Raw genomic sequence first — 18167 nt, 5'->3', positions numbered from 1 at the left:
TACTGTGTGTAATAACTTTAAGGAAGAAATTACCTGCCTGTAGCAGTTAAATGGGGAATAGCTAATACTGGAAAAGCAGCAGGTAAGTAGTGTTCCATTGCGTAGATATATGAAATTTTAAAATAAAAGTAACATTACAAGCATTTTATGTAGGAACTGATACTTTAGTCCACATTGAAATAGATTTGAGACTGTTGCTCTTTTTACATAGATTGTCATTTCTCACTCACATATTTCCATTGCTGGCAATGGAAATAGCAGGGAAAGAATAGCAGGGGGTAAATAATGTAAGTTAAACAGAATGACCATTGTGACCTGAGAGATGAGATCCCTGTATGAAGCCCATTATTTCTGCCTGTTCTCCAGATTCTTAGTTTTAACAGATAAATGTACTGTGTTGCATTTTAGGTAAGACTCTCTTGTTGTAGTGAGCTTCCTTTGTTAGATTTTTTTTTTTTTTAATAAAACAAAAAAATGTGCAGAAAAAATCCAAAGACCCTGATAAACACCAAAAAGGAATATGCCTAATGTACATCATGTGTAACTGGATCTGTAGTAGAATTTTTACCAAGTCTTGGTTTACTAAAGGTTCTTGCAATTTTCTGTACACGTGCAGGAAATGGCAGTTTGGAAACTTGCTGAATGGTGGTGATGCCATGATGGCTCCTGCTGTTTAATATTCATTCAGTTGTATTTCATTTCCTTTTGCTGATGAAAGGATGAAATAATGTCTGAGGAAATACTTAATTTTTTTCAAATATTGAGTTTATAAGTAACATTGAAAATATTATCTAAAGGCTATGTCCTTTATCTTGAAAGACAAAACTAACAAATAGTGACTTAGGAGTGGTGGTGCTTTACCAACAGACTTTGTTTTGGTGATTTTTTTAAAGTAAATTTTTTACAGGATTATGCATTTTGACAGGTCAAAGTACTTAAGAAGAACAACATAGCATTTTGGAAACTGTACAGTCTTTCTTTTTTTTCCCTCATTCCTTTTTTGCTTTCTGTGCCAATATTTTTTGTTCTGATGGCATTTTGGAAAATTTTTGTCAGAACTTCAGATTTTTATTTACAGTGTGGCTTATAAGCTTGGATAGCTGCTGTTTTTTGTGTTAAACAAGATATTTTTATTAAGTTTAGACATTAGCTTTTTTCTTTATGGACTGAGTACTTTCTCGTTTTGTTCCTTTGAAATTGGTGAGGCTTAGTTTTTCTAACTATTTTTTTACCTGATTGTTTAGTTGCATACACAAACCCTTGTAAATGGTTTTTTTTCCTAGTTGTATGTGGATAATTGGAGATTTAAATGTTGTATATACTTGTCTTCTGTGTTTCTAGTAAAATACATGGCATTCTTTGTAGAAATACCTAATTCCTGATTTTCTTTCCTTATCCACTTGCTCTTTGTGTACAGGTTAAACAGACATTGCTCCCATTTTTATTTATAGAATTTTATACATAGCCTGTTAAAATTGTCTTTGGTTCTTGTGTGAACTGAGATACAGCCTTAAATTTCCTGATACAGTGCTCGTTAAGATACTGTCAGTCATGTAGATTTGAATATAAAACATGCACATTTAGGACTGGTACTCTTCAGAGATCTGAGACACTAAATTGCTTCTGCATTGAAATATAAACTCTTCAAGATTTTAGAGAAGGAAAGTGCAGGCCAGTGTCCATATAAAAATATGAATTCATTTGAATTCTTTCCAAAATAAGGATTGTAATATAGAAAAGAAACAATGTAGATTCAGTTGAGATGCAAATTATTTTGGTAATTTACTGCACAGGTCCTGAACATAATGGTTGCAGCATGCTGATGAATCATGATGTTTATGCAGAAATACTGTCTCTTGCAATTATGATGCCTTGCAATTAATACTTCAGACTAGCTTGGGGTGGATGGGGGTGTTGAGTTGGGGTTTTCTTGGTTTTGTACTTGTTTTGCCTTCCTCCCCTTTCTTCCCCATACCCTATTAAGGTCTGACATCCCATGTATTTTTACATTTCCATTTAGCTATAGAGGATAAATTTACTAAGGAGCAGTTTGGGGTATAGAAGCTCATCGGTTTGATGTTAGTGTGCGATTTGTTTTCCCCCATGTTGGACAAAATGCAATAAAGCTCCTTATTCCATTTATATATAATATGTTTGTTAATTCATGAACCCTTTCTGTAGCCCCAGTGATTGCAATGGGTTCTGGGATGATGCATATGCCTGTGCTTAAATCTTCAAAATACACTAATTTTACAGAAGTCTCTTGAAAATAGTAAACATATACTTTTGATCCTGATGGAATGGAGCATTTAAGTTGTAAAAATTCCTATCTATTCATACCATGTAATGTGATTTTTACATAATTTCAGTAATAACACTTTAGAGTATATTCAATAGACTTCAGTCTCACCCTCTTGTACACAGTATTTTGTAATAGAAAATATTTTAAACTGTGTATATTATTATCACATTATGAAACAGACATTCCTTTGATCTTCAGATGTAAGAAAATGAGGAATGTGTGTGCTTTTATAAATATAAGTGGTTGCAAATTCATATTCCTTACTACTGCAGTTGTCCTTTTTTAAAATAATAAAGAAAGGAAAAAAAAAAGCCAAGTGTTTTGAAGGTGAAATACATTCCTATTTGGTAAACTCTAACATTTTTATGATGATTACCAGCACTGCTGACTTTCTAAACAAAAGGCTGTATTGTCTTCCTGTACTATTCCATTTCCTGGTTCCTGCTTTGCACAAGGATATACGAGTAAATATTCAAGAAATGGTTTGAAATACAGGAGGGGGTTGTCCAAGGTGGAATGCAGAATTGCATTGCAAAATGTAAGGAAATGGATGCTTGTCAGAATGCCTGACTCCAAAGGATTTTATATATATAGTAAACAGTTCCCTGATGCTGGCAGGCCAAAGAGTCTGTTGAATACTGCAGTTTTTGGAGACCTCTATTTCTCTGCAAGGTAAGATGGTATCCTAGCAAATGTGGATTTCAAACTTTTTCAGCAGAGGTACTTAAAAAATCTGTAAATTTAGGGATAATTACATTTTTTTAGATGTTATACTTGAAATATTGCACAACTTTTAGCTTTCATAGGTTTCTTTTTTTCAGCCTTTAGGAGACTGTTAAGCAATTTGCTGTCCAACTTTTGTGTTGGTCTTAAACTGCAATAGTAGTTTACCTTGTACTGAAGAAATAAAGACCATTTTTATATGAAAAAATACTTTTGTCTGTCTTCATTTCAGCTTGTCTAATTTCTTCGCAATTCTCATTATTGCTAGACTTCTCAAATTTTCAGACATTAAAACTTGGAGGGTGGACATTCTAAGATACTTACAGCTAGATTCTGTGCTGTAATTACTTCTGAATCTAGAAATAGTTTATACTAGCTCTTATCCTTATCTGGACTTTTTAGAGTTTACAACCAGTGAGTAGTGCAGACTTTTTTTTTTAAGCTAACCTTATTTTTCTGTAAAATACAGTGCCCCCACAGGAAGTCTGTTAACTAAAGGGAATAAAATAAGCATGTACGTAAAGCAATTTCAGTCTCTTAAAATTACATTTTCAGACTCAAACATCAGTATAGTAATGTTTGGAGTTGTGGACTTTCTCTTTTTAATCTGGTTTCTTGCTTTGACTTTATACCTGGCAAATGTTAATCATTGCAGAGCATGTGAGTGTTAAACACAGCGGCTGTAAAACAGCTCTATGGTGGGTTGAATTGCTGTCAGCTCATTTCATGCAAAATACTGGTTTGGTACTAGTGACAGTAACCATCCTCTGATGATTTAAAACTTCTCCTGATACTGGGGTTACATGGGCAAATATTTTAACTGCTAAAGCAGAACATTGTGTTACATAAAACACATCACTGTGTTACAAACACAAAGCCACTTGCATTGCCATACTGTGCCATTCTAGTGGTGAACTTCCATATTCATAATACTTGTCAAAGTTCATTCACTCTGGCACAAAACAAGCTAGATCCATTGTACCATCTTAGATTACTGGTATCATTTTCTGTGCTGTTGGCTCCATCTTTGGCATGTGATGAGCCTCTGCGGCTTGACAGTGGTAAGATTATGTGAGAACGCTGGTGTTCCTGTCAGAAAAAAATCACAGTTTCAAAAAAAGGTCAAAAATTTAATATAATTGGCTTGGAAGAACACAACGTTCATGACTGTGTTTAAACCCAATGTGGAACTGTACAGGTCTCTTTAGAGAAAACAAAATGTTCATTAGAAAATTAACCTGAATTTCTTGGGGCATCGCTCCAATCCTACAGTAATGGAAAGAGCATTCACTTGCTCGAAAGGGCTCAGACATTATTTGTCCAAATAGCAAACCATAGGATACCAAAGCCAGCTTGGCCACTGAGTTTACTGTACTGTGTCAGAATTCACCATAACAATCTGAGTTCTTAATGTGATTATGTGTTGTAGCCTGGTTTCAATGACCATGTGAAAATTTGGACAGAGATGGAAATGGTGTTGGGCTGTGGCTGGTGGGGTTAGGGGACTCCAGGCTTTCCTCTGGGTTAAGAGCAGAGGGGGAAATTATTGTGAACTCTTGATTTTGAAAGTACCTTCCTGCAATTTTCCTCCAGGTTAGGGTGTTCAGCAGTTCCTATTGCTGAAATGTGAGACAAGTGTAAAGCACCCTGTCCCCCAAAACATGGGATGTATACTCTAAGATAAACACAGTGAGGATTCAGTAGTACGTGGATGAATTCGTTGTGGAGGTGTTCAAGCATAGGTCAGCTAACCAGGATGGAGGAACATCAAGGTATGCTTTGAAATGGTATTGGAGAATGGGGAAAGTAATGTAACTAGTATGGGGTTTGTCTTCTTCCATGAGAGTTCTGTAGGGAAAATATCCTTTGAGTTGTAGACATAGAAATAATTTGATAATGCTGACTAGGAAAATGTTCTTGCTTAATTCTGCTTGTAAGAAGCTTCCCTCCAACTTCTTTCAGGATCTTCTTAATAACTGCTGCAGATTGGAAGTCCCAGAGACCTAGATGAGCTGGAGGGAGAGATCCTGGTGGAATCCAGGCTTCAGATTATTGTCCTTGCTTGTTTCTCTCCGACTGGAGAGTCCCCAATGCTTTGCAATGTGGAATCTGGTGCAGAAGCCTCCTCTTTGCCACCTCAGCAAAGAAAGTTAATTCTTCCCATCTGTTACATCCTCTGACAGTTGGAAGCAAAATAAAAATGCCAAAAACCCAAAATCACCCGCACCAGGATAAACCTGTTACTGAACATGGCAGCATTTAGCAGAGTAACCTCGCTGTGTGGCCCTTATATTGACTGTTAGCTATGTGGGAGGAGAGGGAGGTGGAAGGCATTTGTGAGGTTTGGCAGGGGAGCCTAAAATAGTTCTGTGAGCCCTCTGTTGTTACTCTAACAGCATTTGAAGGGAGACTACTGGACTGTAGAAACTTTTTCTGTGAGGAAGCTCTGCAGTTCCTGTGCATTCCTGCTAAGGGTTTTGCATCCCAGGCAGTGGGACAGCTGAGTTCCACAGATGTTTTTACAGAAAGAAGTCTTCCCTTTTGCTGCTGTGCCTCTTCTGCACCAGCCTCACTGAAAGCGCTACTGAAGTTTCTTCTCTTGCAAAGCTGGCATTTTGCTTTGTTTACTGTCAGTACAGGAGTTACTGATCAGAGAGAGGTTTTAAATATTGTCTCTATGGAAGTGAGACATCTTGAGCACCTTCAGGGAAGCAGGCACTGAGCAAGGAGTTGGAAGTGTCTTTTTAACCCTTGTTTGGGCTGGAAAGAGATGCTCAGGTTTGGAGTATTAGTGCTGTTCTCTGTCTTAATTTTCTCCTGGTTCATCATTCAGACAGTTTAATAATACTGCAGCTTGTCCAGGAAAAATGGTAAGCTGCAAAAGAGAAGAGCAGCAGAAAGCAAATCAAACACCCAAATTAGCAGAGCAAAGTCTGTGAAGCTAGAAAAGGTACATTTGTCCAGTGCAGACTGCGTAAAGGAAGACAGAGGTATGTGTGTAGTTCATGATCACAAAGCTGCCTTTTTTACAAACATTATTACATGAAGTTTGGGTGCAGGCACCCGAGTGTCTGTACCCCAAAATTCTGGACTAAAACAAATCACAACACACAAGGTGAGGAAAAACTGGTTTAATAATTTAGGGGCCGGGACCTCTGTTTTGCATTGGGATTTGAGTCCCCTGGAAGGCCTGCAGTATCATGGTCCTAGATATAAAGTAGTCAATTGAGAAAGTTTTGCCCAGTTAGCATTTTTGTAAAGACAACCTCCTGGTCAGCATAGCAAATTTGTTAAAGGAATATAGTCTGCACACTCAACACTTCTGACAATGGTTTTAGCACATCCTAAAGTTCTTAAAGCATGATACTGCTTTCTGCATGTATCTTGACTAACAACAGAGATTACTCCAGACATAGTGAAGAATTTATGACTTAATGCACATTCATGTTCTGTGAGTATAGGTAAGGCTGCAGCTGCTCAGGAGACTTGGTTACACAATAGATGGACAGATGAACTGGAACTGCATAAGGAGGAAAACTTACCTGTCACATTGAATTTTTAGCTATTTTATCTCTTGGAAGATACAAAAACAAGTGATGGCTTCTATAAAATGTAAGTAAATGGCTGGGAATGGGGAGATGATAAGCCTGCTCTGCGTCCGGGAAAAGTAATTTGCTGGGAGATGTACAAAAGAGACAACAGAGACCCAAGTGAGAGCAAGATGGGAATATATTATCTTAGCCTGGAGGAGAAAGGAGGGTTTTGTGAAAGGTGCAGAAGCTGTGCTGGGGAGTGACAGCTGGGGAATGAAGCACATTTGTCAAGGATGTTGCAAGCTTGAGAGATGCAGTGCTGTCCTTGGGATGAGTGAGGGTGAAGGGCTGGTGCATTTCAGCTTTTCTGCTGGACAGATTTTTAATTACTAAGTTTGAGCCTGAAGTGAATCAGAGAAGTGACACAGTGTAACATAATGTGTAATATTATAGAAAACAGATGCAGATCAGCTCATGCTCTTAATAATGAAGCATAAAAGTGTATGGTGTTCAAGGAACTGATCAAAAATATGCTAGCTTTTTTCTCCATTCTTTCTGTTCCTCGAGAGAGTGTGAAAAACAAATGCAGCCCAGTAGAAACAGGGCTGAGCTCTTTGCTGCAGATAGAAAACTGCTATTCCTTTCAATTAATTCAATCTGAACCTGTTTATGCATCTCTTGTGAACAATTTGCAGAAAATTTTTAGCACTTTGCTTCCCATCGTACTGCTGGAAGTGTTGTAAATCCTGTGCACTTGGTGTAAGTGGGAAGTAAAATTAATTTCTTTGCAAACAAGGCTTCTCAGCTTTACAGAAAGGACCCAGTGTAAACAGATGGTTTTTAAAATTATATATTGCTGAACATTTTTTCCAAAACTACTTTAATCTACTTAGCACTGGTAGTCATTGAATAGATTTTTTCTTTTATCCGGCATCTTAGTGGTGAAGATAGGCCCCTAGGTGTCCTGTGAGGGTATGTTCAAAATGGTGTAGATGTGATCAGAGTGTAAAAGGGCTCTTTCTGCCATCTAGTGGCAACAAAACCCCCACTTCTATTCACTTAATTAATAATCTCATTAATTGTGTCTGCATTGTCAGCAGAACGAGGTGTAGTAATCCTCAACTGTCCTAAATTTAAGAAGATAGCCGTCACTTTTTACTCCACTTTTCCACAAAATAAACAAACTATTTTCCTTGCCTTGACATCTCATAAAAAAATCCAAACCCCTGTGTGTTGTCTGAATGTCTTTTGAGTGCACTGTTTTTAAATTTCCTCTGTGTTTCCCTATATGATGCACTGCTACTGAAATACTTTAAGGTTTAGAAACCTTTCTCTGGTGCTAAGACACTGGGAAAAGATACTGTCCACACAGGGAGATAAAATGTTGCCTGTAGTGGAATGCATCTCTAAAACCCTTCTGAAGATGGGTGGGTTCCCCTGTGGAGCAGGCAGCATTTGCCTCTGAAGGAGCAGTGAGCTCTATGGAGCTGCTGCATTTCAGAATGGTTACTCTTATACTTAAATCTGATTTCTGAGGCTTGCTGGTGTCCCATTTCCCTGTAGCCATTTACTTCTTTTGACAGGCAGCTACCTTTGCCACCTTTTACAATCTGCAGCCTGTGCTTCTCTTAAAAAATATATGGCTCTGCTTGGATGTGTTATAGCTCCACACTGGTGGGAGGGGATAGAAAAGGAGACCATTCATGCCAAACAGAATCCTTATTCATGGGTCAAGTTGTAAGGAACTTGGGCTCCCACCTCAAAAAGTTAATTGGAGCCTTTATGTAATTAAAACTGCAGTTCTCACTTTCCTGCAAGTGATTTAGGCTGGATTCTTTGCAAGATGAAGCATAGCCCCTACTTTCTCCAAGACCTGTAGTGTAAGGGTATTGAAAATGGTGAATAGTGTAGAATGGCTAACAGAACCCTGCAGAAGATACTGTTAAAAATAATGTCTAGGGTGTTTGGTGGGTTCTTTTTTTGAGTACATAAAGTACTTTGAATAAAAAAGTCAGAGAAGGCCAATGTTTTATCAGCAGCTCTTAAAAGCTGCATTTTGAGCCTCTCTATGTAAGAATAAATTCTCTCTAAGATTAAAACTATCTGCTTGCTGCCTTTCATCTCAGCAGGAGTCCAGGAAAATTTTCGTGTTGTTAATTTCACAGTGGTAACAGTATGATACTTCAGAAAACAAACTTATCTTCTCATGTAGGATTCCTACTGTGCCTCTCCTCTTAATTCCTGGTTATCCCCTGCCTGTTCCATTTAGTTATGTAATTTATCATATTTTAAAATTAGTTTTATGCCTTTTACTCAAAAAGAATTTAGAAATAAAATTAAAACCTCTACGAGATCATCTCCCTTTTTTGGTTATAATTACAGCAATAGCTAGTTCAGATTTCTAATTGTGGGGCACTTGGGTACTGAAGAAGGGAAGGTTTCTAAAAATGCAACTTTATTTAGGGGAAAAAGTAGCAACTTGTCAAAACCACATTACCATCAAATTAAATTAATAGTCTGCTAAAACAGGGTTAGTGAGAGAGATGATGGTATACCATTCCTTGCTGTAGCCAGGTTTGTGCTCCCTCCAGCAGCACTTGATCCTTGGGACAAGTGGCCTCTTGGCCCACACAGTTTGTCCTTCCCAGGATTGGAAGAAGTTTGAGGAAAGTCTCACGTGACACTTCTGCAAGGTCAACTCCTGTGAGATTGTATGTAATCCCCTTACAAAGAATAAAAATGTAAACATCTCTTTTGAACTTGAAAAAAAAAAAAAGGGGGAAAAAAAAGGAAACTTAAACCTCACAATTTTGGAATTAAATCTTGGAATGACCTGACCTGGGTAAAGATGCCGAGGAACCTGGTAATTTTGCTGAGAATCTGGAGTTGGAAGTTGTTCTTTATTTATTTGTTGTGTATGCCAGTATCACAGTGTTGTGTGTGCCCTCTGAGGACAACTGGCAGGTAAAGGGCTCAGTTCTGAGGAGCAGCCAGCTCTCAGTATGTGGCTCTTTCCTTTCACAACAGTAGCATATGAAAAAACTTCACCTAAGCCGCACACTTGGACACAGGCTGGGCTCAACAGTTACAGCATGGTGGCACATCATGTACAGCAGCTCCCAAAACTAGGTTGCTAGAAGCAGATTTCAGCACTTAGATTCTTCAGGGTGCTGCCAGCCCTTTGCTACAGCCAGGAACCTGCTTAATGTGATCCAGTTCAAACAGTCCCATCCATTTCCAGTCTTTCCTATGTCATCTTGTTAGGCAGATTCTTCTCATTCCACATGTTCTAACAAAGGTTTTCCTCCACAGTCACAATCTGACTCTGAAATTCAGTAAGTGTGTTGAAACTTTCTGCATTTGAGATGATTTCCTTTATTTCAGTTGCCACAGAGTACGTGTCCAGTGCCATTTTCTCCAGTTCTGCCACTTCTTTTCTTAAATGTGCTTCCATCTTGGTAATAACATTCAGGTGAATGTTTAGATAATAAATCCATTAACCATTCTTTTGGTGAAGAAATCTTTGTATCAGGTTTAAAAAAGGAATTTAATTATTTCAATCAACCTATATCTCTACGATTGGCCATACTTAGAGTCAAAATAGGTTGGGAATGGTGTGGGTGTGTTTTAGCCTTCCATTGCAAGGCCACACAAGAAACCAAAATAGCGAGAAAGACTGGAAAATGCTGCCTGAGATATGAAGCTCAGTCTTGTCCTGGGGCAGGCATCTGCATCATTTAAGTTCTTCCTTGCTTTATCTTAAAATCTCATAGGGTCTGTCTGGGGTGTTTGCTCCTGCACTTCTTACAGGACGAGTATCCTGCTCTTCCCATGCTCCAGGGGTTACAAACGCAAATTGAGTTGTTTCTTGGTTAGTTTATATTAATCTCATTTTTGTGCTGATACTGCTCGCCCTCTTGTTTTTCCCTTCCCATATTACTTAACCCCCAACCCCCTAAGGCATTTGCAACAGCTAGTTAATATTTTCTCTACCTTTATTTTGACAAATTTGTTTAAGGAGGCTCTAGCCTTCTTTAGGGCACATGATGTTGACACCAATTTGCCCTGTTCTTGTGTATTAGCCTTCCAGGTTTTTTTTTTTTCCTACAAGAGGAGATGAAACACTAGGTATTAAGAAATTTTCTGCTATGAGGGTGGTAAGGTACTGGAATGGCTTACCCAGAGAAGTTGTGGATGCCCCAGCCCTGGAAGTGTTCAAGGCCAAGGTGCATGGGACTCTGAGCAGCCTGCTCTGGTGGAAGGTGTCCCTGCCCACAGCAGGGAGAGGGCGAGATCGAGATGGTCTTTAAGGCTCCTCCCAACCCAACCCATTTTAGTACAGACTTTTAACAGAAAAGTGCACTCTTTTCCAGATGGGGTCTTAACAGGGTTTGTATGATAGCTTCTCATGGAGTTTTTGATGCTGTTAAATCTCGTTCTCTTTCTGACACATTAACAAAGGTTGGTTACTCATCTGTCTTTAAAAACTAAAGCAGAAATGGTCGAGAGGAAAAGGTTTCTTTTCATCAGGAATTGCACCATTCCCCTTCTTGTTCATCTTGTTATTGGAATAAAGAGTCTTCCACAGAAGCCAATTATTAATTAGAAGTTAGATTAACCTCAGAAAATTTTTCTTTGAAGACAGAGCTTGAGCACTTGTAAAAGACTGGCCCAGCTGCCAACTTGCTTTAATGAAAACAGCTGTAACGTTTCAGAGCTGAGCAGTGCTGTTCACACAATCTAGTTCATACAAGCAAGAGGGTAAGAAATTTTACCTTCTGAGAGAGGGCTAAGAATGATGTTCGCTGTGTCCGTGTCTGCCAGGAGTCCCAGCACGTCACAGGCATTGGATGGCCACGGGAGGGGAGGGGGGATGCTCTGGAAAATGGTTTGCAGGCAGGGTCTGGCTGCTGCTCCCCAGAGGAGTGCAGCAAGCTCTCCAGTCCATCACGGGGACAGACAGAGCTGGGCTGACCCGAGGGTGCAGCTGAGGCACGGAGCAGCTCCACAGAGAAACAACCCCCTCAGAGTCATCTCCTCAGAGAGCTGCGGTCAGCCTGCAGGAGGCCTCGGAGCAGGCTTCCGCTACCTACGGGGGCCTGTGAGAGAGATGGAGGGGGACTTTTTGCAAAGGCATGGAGTGGCAGGCCGAGGGGAATGACTTTAAAACTGAAAGAGGACAGATTTTAAATTGATATTGGGAAGAAATCTTCCCTGTGAAGGTGCTGAGGCACTGGGATAGGTTGCTGGGGTAGCCGTGGATGCCCCATCACTCGCAGCGTTCCAAGGCCAGGCTGGATGAGGCTTTGAGCCCCCCGGTGTAGCGGCAGGTGTCCCTGTGCAGAGCGTGGAACCGGGGCGCCTTTGGGGCCCCGTCCAGGGACGCGTGCCTTTCCCGCGGCGCAGCCGGGCCCGCTCCCGGGCGCTCCGTTCCGCCCCGGCCGGCGGCGGCAGCGGCGCGGCCCCGCCCCGGAAGCCGCGGGGGATGGCGGTCGCGGGGCGGCGGCGGCGGCGGGAGCGGCGGCGGGGCCGGGCGGGGCGGGCGCGGGCGGCGGCGGCGGCGGGCGGCGCCCCCGGGCAATATGTTCAAGAGAATGGCAGAGTTCGGGCCTGACTCCGGCGGCAGGGTGAAGGTGCGGCCGCGGCGGGGCTCGGGCCGCGGGGGGCGGCGCGGTGCGGCAGCGCCTCTCAACGCGCCCTGTCCGCTTGTGCTCCTTTCTTTAGGGCGTTACCATCGTGAAGCCGATCGTGTACGGCAACGTCGCGCGGTACTTTGGGAAGAAGAGAGAGGAGGATGGCCACACTCACCAGTGGACGGTGTATGTGAAGCCGTACCGGAACGAGGTACGGCAGAGCCGCTTCCCCGAAAGCCTGGTCCGGCTTTGGAGCAGGCGGGCTGGGAAAGCGGGAGCTGCCATCCACGGAGATGTGCAAAACGCCTGTGGATGTGGCACCTGGGCCGTGCCTTAGTGGTGGTGGCCTTGGGGTAAGGGTTGCGCTCCGGGATGTAAGAGATCTTTCCCTGCCGAGCAGCACCGGGACGTGGGGTTTCAAAAGCCGGGATTAGAGGAAAGGGCAGGAGGGTCTTTGGCTGTAAGCTGAGAAAACACAGAGGCCGGTGGGTTTCCAAAAAGGAAAACCGTGGGAAAGGCATGCTTCCACTTAGGTTTTTTGGAGTGATCTTTCCAGTGAAGGGGAAGACTGGAGAACATTCATGGGGATAAAACACTAAAAGAGAACTGTGTGCAAGAACTAATTTTTAGATTTACCGCTTTGCTTTCCTTCTGTGCCTGAAGTCAGAAAAAATACTATTTAAAATCAGAAAGAATGTAGGCACATAGGATAGATGACTGAATAGTAGCTTCGTGTGCTGAAATAATAAGAAATAACAATGTTTCTGTTTTAGGACATGTCTGCATATGTGAAAAAAATTCAATTCAAGTTGCATGAAAGCTACGGTAATCCTTTAAGAGGTGGGTTTTGCATTTCAGCAGTTGTTCCTAGAATTGGGCGTTTGTTCCGCCTTTATCACGGTGTTAATACTTCTGTGTTGCCTATTGCAGTTGTTACCAAACCACCATATGAAATCACCGAAACAGGCTGGGGTGAATTTGAAATAATCATTAAGATATTTTTCATTGATCCAAATGAAAGACCTGTAAGTACATTGAACTTTTAACAAAGCTTAAATAATCAATTATGGTGGCCAACAGCTCTAGGAAATTGCTGGACAAAATAAGTCTCATTGTAATGAAAGTCTCTTCTTGTAGAAGATTATTTTAAGTATTGGTCACATTTTCTTCTTTCTGTGCTACACTCCTGGTATTCATGGCTGCTTTTCCTGTGCTTGGCTTCTCTGATATTTACTAACATGTGACCACATATTGCACCTTACCTGGGTTGAGCACACACTAAGTATTTCTCTTCCACAGAGCTTCCAATTTCTAGGATATTTAAGTATTTTAATTTTTATTTTTTCTGTCAGATCAAAATCAGTCAAAAAGCAGCAGGCCTACTATACTAGCATAAATCTCTGCCTAAGACCAGGTTAAAAAACTCTGTAGTTGCGTAAAGTGCTGGAATTAATTTCTTTCTTCCATTCCTGTGTTTTAGTCATATCTTGTAGGTTTGTTTTTCAGATCTAGTAGGAAACTTGATTACTCTGTTTTAGGGAAAAGGATGTTTATTTCGGGAAGGATTGAGTTCCTTCTGTCACATGAACAATCCTTTTTTTAGGCCATTTTTTGCTGAACGAGAGTGGAAGTGAATTTCATGTTTTTCTGCAATGTGTGGCGATTGGTAACAATGGGTTTCCCGTGCTGTTGGGCTCGGTAGCACCCTGACTTTTATAAATTCCATTCACAGCTTGACCAAGCTGTCCTAAGGTTGGTTGGGTGTTTTTCTTTGCTGCTGTTGTTGGAAGGCAGTTTGGGAGCCTGTCACGTCCTTCCTTTCCCGGAGCTCCCAGGGGCAGTCGGGTACTGCTCTGTTCCACCACGGCCCCTGGGCCTGTGAGTGGAAGGGGAGAAGTGTGGGCTGTGTGTGCCCTCCCAGGCCAGGCAGGCAGTGGCTCCTCAGGGCTGCACAGAGGGTTCCAGTCCTCTCCCCACCCTGCTGTTTGCAGGGCAGGGATGGAAGAGTAACCCCAGAAAGAGAGATTTCACTGAAAGGCGATTCACAGCCTCCCTGGTGCGTCGGTTTCTCAAGAATAGAGGATAAGGTCACAGAAAGCACTTTCTAACTGATTGAGAAAGTCAGTTTGAATTAAATCACCCATTTGGAAATGGTGGTATTAGTATTTTTCATATACCAGTCCTAAACCACTTTCCCAGACATTTTTGAAGTCTCAAGAGACCTTTAGATAGTTGGCATGTTTTAAAAGTTAACATTAAATTCAAAGCAATTCTGCTGAAGCTATATGACATTTATATTTGCATTCCTAAAACATTTTTAAGTCTTATACAGTTACTTTGTAGGAACAAATACTACTTGTTGATATGTAGAACAAGTTTTTTATTTCGCTACAATTTTTAAGCTAATAAAATTCTGTCTTTTGAATAGGTAACTTTATATCACTTGCTGAAGCTTTTTCAGTCGGATACCAATGCCATCCTGGGGAAGAAAACTGTAGTTTCTGAATTCTATGATGAAATGGTATGAACATTTCTAATGTAATCCTCACTTTATTTTGAAGAGTATTAGTGATACCATGTATTTTTCTCCTCCATTAGATATTTCAAGATCCTACTGCAATGATGCAGCAGCTGTTAACAACGTCTCGTCAGCTAACACTAGGTGCTTATAAACATGAAACAGAGTGTAAGTTGAAAATTTAAAATATTTTAAACTTTAGAAATAACAATAGTTTGATTCGCTTTTAATGTATTTTTTGGGGGGGCTGTAACAGTACAATGGATTTGGATGCTGCAAAAAGGTGGTAATTTTGCCTTAAATTTAACTTCAGCTTTTGCAAGGGTAGTAATACTTACCTGAAAACTTTAAGATTTTCTTATCCCTATGGCTCTAAAAAAAAGGAATTAGGAATTACTTGGTATGAAGAGTGATGGCATGAACTACACCTAGTCTGACATCTTTGAAATGAATTAAAACAGAGGGTAAATGAAGGCCACCCTATGGTACAGTTCTGTTCAGCACTGCAAGCAAAGGTCACACTTGAAGGCCTGAAGTGCAGAACAGTTAGTGATGTTTAAGTCAAAGCAGCAACTCTTTGTGGATAAAGAGTAGTGTCTGAAAGTTTTTTTTTCCCTTCTGCTTCCTTAACTATGTATGTAGGTAATTTCAAACATACTCCTTAAGTACAGCGTAATGGTTTTTACGTCCTTTTTATCCAATTTGTTTCCAAATATAAGCAAAAATATTAAGGGAACTAAGGAAACTAAATTAAAGACTCATTGGTTCATTGGTTGTGCACTGCATTTAGTGATTATTTCTGTTCTGATCTTCTATATTTCATCTGTTATTTGCTTTCTGAGAGTAGAAGATGTAGCATTGATTGAGCCAAAATCCTGCCCTATTGATTACAAACATTAATCCATTGCAGTCCACCCTACCTGGCCTTCTGTTCACCCAACAACAAATGTCATGTAGTTTTTGGCCAGCAGAGCTAAGAATGGCGAGTGATTGTGAATTTGAAGCTCTTCAAAGTTAGGGTTCTTATTTGCCTTAGTCTGCTTAGCTCTGTGGATATGTGAGCTGCTTGTATTTCCTGCCTCAGTTCAGCCAGGCTTGAGGTGGCTTTTTGTTATTGTTACATGTTACAGTTTTTGTTTGGAAAATGTTTAATAATATGATGGATAAAAACATCCAAATTTAAACTTTTTTCATTTAATTTTTTTTTATATTTCTCCAGACAGTAGGTATAAACTTTCAGTGTGGTTTTTTTGTCTAAATACTTCCTTAAGATGCAGTAATGAAGCAGATATTTACCACTGCCCACAGCTATGTAGTGTATGGGATATGAGTGAATTCCACAGCCTTCATTGACTTGTTGGCTTTACCATCTTTGTCCTAAAACCTGTGAATGTAAAAATAGTAAAAAATAGGTACTTGATGTCAGATATTCATTAAAGCAGGGCAGCATAACTGAAACTTTCAGATCTGTAGAATTAAACTCCAGTGAGAGATAGAAAATGATTACAGTTCCGTGGAGAAGGAAACCCAGAATGGTGGAGGCTTGAAAGGACCTCTGGGTGCATCATGTCCATCCCCTGCCCTAGCAGGGCCACCTACAGCTGGCTCCCCAGGACTGTATCCAGATGGCTTCTAAATCTGTCCAGTGATGGGGATTCCACAACCTTTCTGGGCAACCTGTGCCACCACTTGGTCACTTTCACAGGAAGAGTTTCCTGATGTTCACAGGGAGCCTCCCACGTTTGTTTGTGCCTGTGGCCTTGCGTGCTGTCACTGGGCACCACGTATTCATAGTTCTCTGTAATTTCCCATGTCAGATTTTATTTTCTTCACCTAATCTTTAAAAAAAAATGTAGAAAATTATTTTATTAATTGTATAGCTATCTGCAAAACTGATGGGTTGAGGGATGAATGAGGCTGCAAAATGAACTATTTTTTAAATCCAGATTCTTATGTGGACACCATTTTGATGACAAACATTGAATTTCTAAAGCTAACAGAAACAGATTTTTTTCTTTCAGGACAAATGCTATCCAAATTACTGTTTCAGTTTAAAAAAAAAAAAGCTAATTTCATGGCACTTAAAATATACTTTTTTCTTTATCACTGCCACAGTTGCAGATCTTGAAGTAAAAACCAGGGAGAAGCTTGAAGCTGCCAAAAAGAAGACTAGTTTTGAAATTGCTGAGCTTAAAGAAAGACTAAAAGCAAGTCGTGAAACCATCAACTGTTTAAAGAATGAAATCAGAAAACTTGAAGAAGATGATCAGTCTAAGGATATGTGACAAGTGCTGACTTGAGTGTGTACTGAAAATGGAAAGACTTCAGTCATGGAATTGTAGGAGTTCTCTTCAGTTCTGTAACTGAGACTATGAGAATTTCACTGACAAATGATTGAAGTTTGTGGCAATCAACTCCATAAATGGAAGAAAAAAGAAAGAATGTGTCCTTGTTTTATAGTTAAAATCTGTGGGTACTTAACGATATTTTTCAAGTGGAAGTGGTCTTGAAGACCAGACTACTTTTTCTTTGAAAACTGCATTTGAGTCGTGTATGAAAACTTTGTATTAAGTCTTGTATTAGTTCAATGTGATTTTACAAAATGCTGGTGTTTACTTTTTTTACTTTTTTTTTTCTACTGATTGTTTAGACATGCATCTTTAAAGCTAAAAATAAAATATGCAGTTTTTTATTTTAATGTTTTTTGTCTCTGTCCAGCTGTGGGCTTCAGCATCTGTAAGGAAGCTACTGTAAGTAGCATACTCTGATTTCAGGCAGAGGTTGAAATACAAAGGTATGCAAGTTATTTAAGTCTGGTTACAGAGATTTTTGGCATGTCTCTCTGTTACCAGCACAATGAAAACACTTTCTGAAAACAGGATTTTAAATAACTTGTATATCCACAGGTAAGAGTTTCTAGCCCCAAAGCTGCTTTAACACATACAAATGTATCAATGCTACAGACTATGCTCAGAAGCAGCAAATTATTCCAGTACTGTTTTGCGGGATTTTGTTTCGTATTTGTACTGTACTACACTCACTTCAGCAAATATTGTCTCTGCCACTTCCTCCTCTCACTCCTCCCTGTTCCAGCCTGGTGTCCCTCCCACAAGAGAGAGTCTTCCATTAATTCCTCCAATTGGAGAGCTCCTCACAGGCTGCATTTCTTCTCAAAGCATGAAGTCCCTCATGGGGTCACAAATCCTGCCAGCAAAGCTGTTCCAGTGTGGGCTCCTTTCCAAAGGGCCACAGGAGCCGGTCCAATGCAGGCTTCCCACGGGATCACAGTCTCCTTTGGGCATCCCTTTGCGCTGGTGTGAGCTCTTCTGCAGGCTGCAGGGGGATCTCTGCTCCAGCACCTGGAGCGTCTCCTTCCTCGCTGTCCATGGTGCCTGCAGGGCTGTTCCTCACACATTCTCACTCTCTCTGCTCCTGTTCCCCCTGCCCAAGCAGGTTTT

General features: G+C 40.5%; 1 protein-coding gene and 1 long non-coding RNA gene across 2 annotated transcripts; one reads left to right on the top strand and one right to left on the bottom strand.

The window, feature by feature from the left end:
- Positions 1–869: 869 nt before the first annotated feature.
- LOC141728842 (uncharacterized) lies at positions 870–12107 on the bottom strand. The gene is made up of 2 exons (XR_012580071.1): positions 11334–12107; positions 870–5900 (listed from the first exon to the last, which is right to left on the bottom strand). It is a non-coding gene; the product is annotated as an uncharacterized LOC141728842 (long non-coding RNA).
- YEATS4 (YEATS domain containing 4) lies at positions 12056–17407 on the top strand. The gene is made up of 7 exons (XM_074539755.1): positions 12056–12191; positions 12283–12402; positions 12965–13031; positions 13122–13216; positions 14620–14712; positions 14790–14877; positions 16825–17407. Exons 1-7 carry the CDS (start codon positions 12141–12143, stop codon positions 16992–16994), a joined length of 684 nt encoding a protein of 227 aa, XP_074395856.1. The 5' UTR covers positions 12056–12140; the 3' UTR covers positions 16995–17407.
- The last annotated feature ends 760 nt before the right edge of the window (positions 17408–18167 follow it).

The sequence above is a fragment of the Zonotrichia albicollis genome, chromosome 4, assembly GCF_047830755.1.
Source record: "Zonotrichia albicollis isolate bZonAlb1 chromosome 4, bZonAlb1.hap1, whole genome shotgun sequence".
Taxonomy (NCBI): Eukaryota; Metazoa; Chordata; class Aves; order Passeriformes; family Passerellidae; genus Zonotrichia; species Zonotrichia albicollis.
This window is presented reverse-complemented; position numbering and strand designations above follow the sequence as displayed.